This window comes from Rattus norvegicus, chromosome 1, assembly GCF_036323735.1.
Source record: "Rattus norvegicus strain BN/NHsdMcwi chromosome 1, GRCr8, whole genome shotgun sequence".
NCBI classification, from domain to species: Eukaryota; Metazoa; Chordata; class Mammalia; order Rodentia; family Muridae; genus Rattus; species Rattus norvegicus.
Window position 1 is genome coordinate 130,906,860 of NC_086019.1, and position 1,828 is coordinate 130,908,687.

Consider the following 1,828-nt stretch of genomic DNA (forward strand, 5'->3'; position numbering starts at 1 on the left):
AAAGCCAGACATGGCCAAGTAAGCCTATAACCCCAGAACTGGAGAAAGAGGCAGGCAGATTCTAGGAGCTCTCTGGCCAGCCTAACGGAAATGGCAGGCTTTAGGATAAATGAGAGTCTTTGTCTCAAATAAATATGACAGAGAATGACAAAGGAAGATACTAGACACCCTCCCCTGATCTCTGTGTGTTTGTACACACACACACACACACACACACACACACACACACACACGCACACACACGTATACATGCATATATCACATCCCCACAGCCACATCAACAAAATAAAACAATCGATACATAAATATTAAAGTCAAGTATGAAAGCTTAAAGGAAAAAAATAATTGGATATACATATTATAGAAAACTACCAAAGGGCTGATGGTGACAGTGCATGTTTTTAATCTCAGCACTTGGGAAGCATAGACAGCTGCATCTCTATGAGCTTCAGGCCATCCTGGTCAATAGAGTGAGCTTCAGGCCAGCCAGAGCTACACAGTGAGATCCTGTCGAGAAAAACAAAAACAAAAGAAAAAGGAAAGAAAACAACAAAACCCAAAACAAAACAAAACCTAGCAAATTTGCAAAGAAAAAGAAAACTACCAAAGGATAAATAAGCATGAGCATATAAAATGACATATGTGTGTGTATGCATGTATGTATATGTGTGTATGTATGTGTGTGTATATATGTATATGTGTGTATGTATGTATGTGTGTATGTATGTGTGTGTGTTTGTATGTGTGTGTGTGTGTGTGTGTGTGTGTGTGCACGCGCACACAAGCACACATGTATTTCAGAAGCTGTATAGGCTAGACAACTCTTCTGTAACAACTGTTCCTGTATCCTCAGCCCATGTGATTTTATTTTATTTTATTTTATTTTATTTTTAATTTCTGGAGTTATTTCTCATTTTGATGTTCTTGTGACATGGTCTTATGTAGCCCAGGCTGGCCTCAAACTCTTTATGATTTTTGCCACGAGGTGTGTTTTATTTTCATCAATCATACAAATAATTTTCTATAATATCCCAGGGCAAACCGGTGAAATTTGGCAGTCCGATTAGTGTGTGTGTGGGGGGTCCCCTTCAGAGACCCACGGGCCGGTGGCATCGGCGCGAAGTGCCCGGGTTCACAGTGCAGCTTGTGGCTCGCGTCCATCTTGCAGGTGGCTCTTCCTCCACATCACAAGAGGGTCTTGGAGATGAAGGGGTGGGGTGGGGAAGTCTTCCTAGGCTTTTAGGAGATTTCACTCCTGTTTTCCTGTTCAATGGTCTCTTTGGTCGGCAGGGTGTTCTTCTCCTGCGTCTCGGTTTTCTTCAGCTTGGCCTTATTGAAGCTGGCGATTTCCCCCATGTCCGGCTTGTCTGCCATTTTCTTACAACTCGAGGATTCTCGTTCCGAGCTCGTGCTCCAGGTACTCCCACTCGGGTTGCTGCAGCAAGAGACCTCTTTATGATTTTTTTAAACATTCTTTTTTCTTGAGAGAGTCTCACTATGTAGCTTTGGTTGGTCTGGAAATCTCTATGTAGACCAGGCTGGCCTCAAATTCACATCTCTAGCCTCTGTCTCTGAAGTGCTGAAATTAAAGGTGTACGCCACCCCACTCAATCCCCCCCCTTTGTTACACTTAATATTATTTATTCCTTTATTTGCCTCCTCGTTTGTGTGTTGGGGGTGTGTGTGTGTGTGCAACAGTGTGCATTTGAAGGTCAGAGGACAACCCCAGGCAGTCAGTTTTCTCCTTCTATCATGTGGGGCATGGGTCCTGGTGACTGAACTCAAGCCATTAAAGTCTAATGGTGGCAAATGCTGTTATATGCTGAAC

General features: G+C 43.2%; 1 protein-coding gene across 1 annotated transcript; it reads right to left on the reverse strand.

The window, feature by feature from the left end:
- Positions 1–972: 972 nt before the first annotated feature.
- On the reverse strand, positions 973–1,448 carry Tmsb10l5 (thymosin beta 10 like 5). The gene has a single exon (XM_039096270.2). It carries the CDS (start codon positions 1,372–1,374, stop codon positions 1,240–1,242), a length of 135 nt encoding a protein of 44 aa, XP_038952198.1. The 5' UTR covers positions 1,375–1,448; the 3' UTR covers positions 973–1,239.
- Positions 1,449–1,828: the final 380 nt, after the last annotated feature.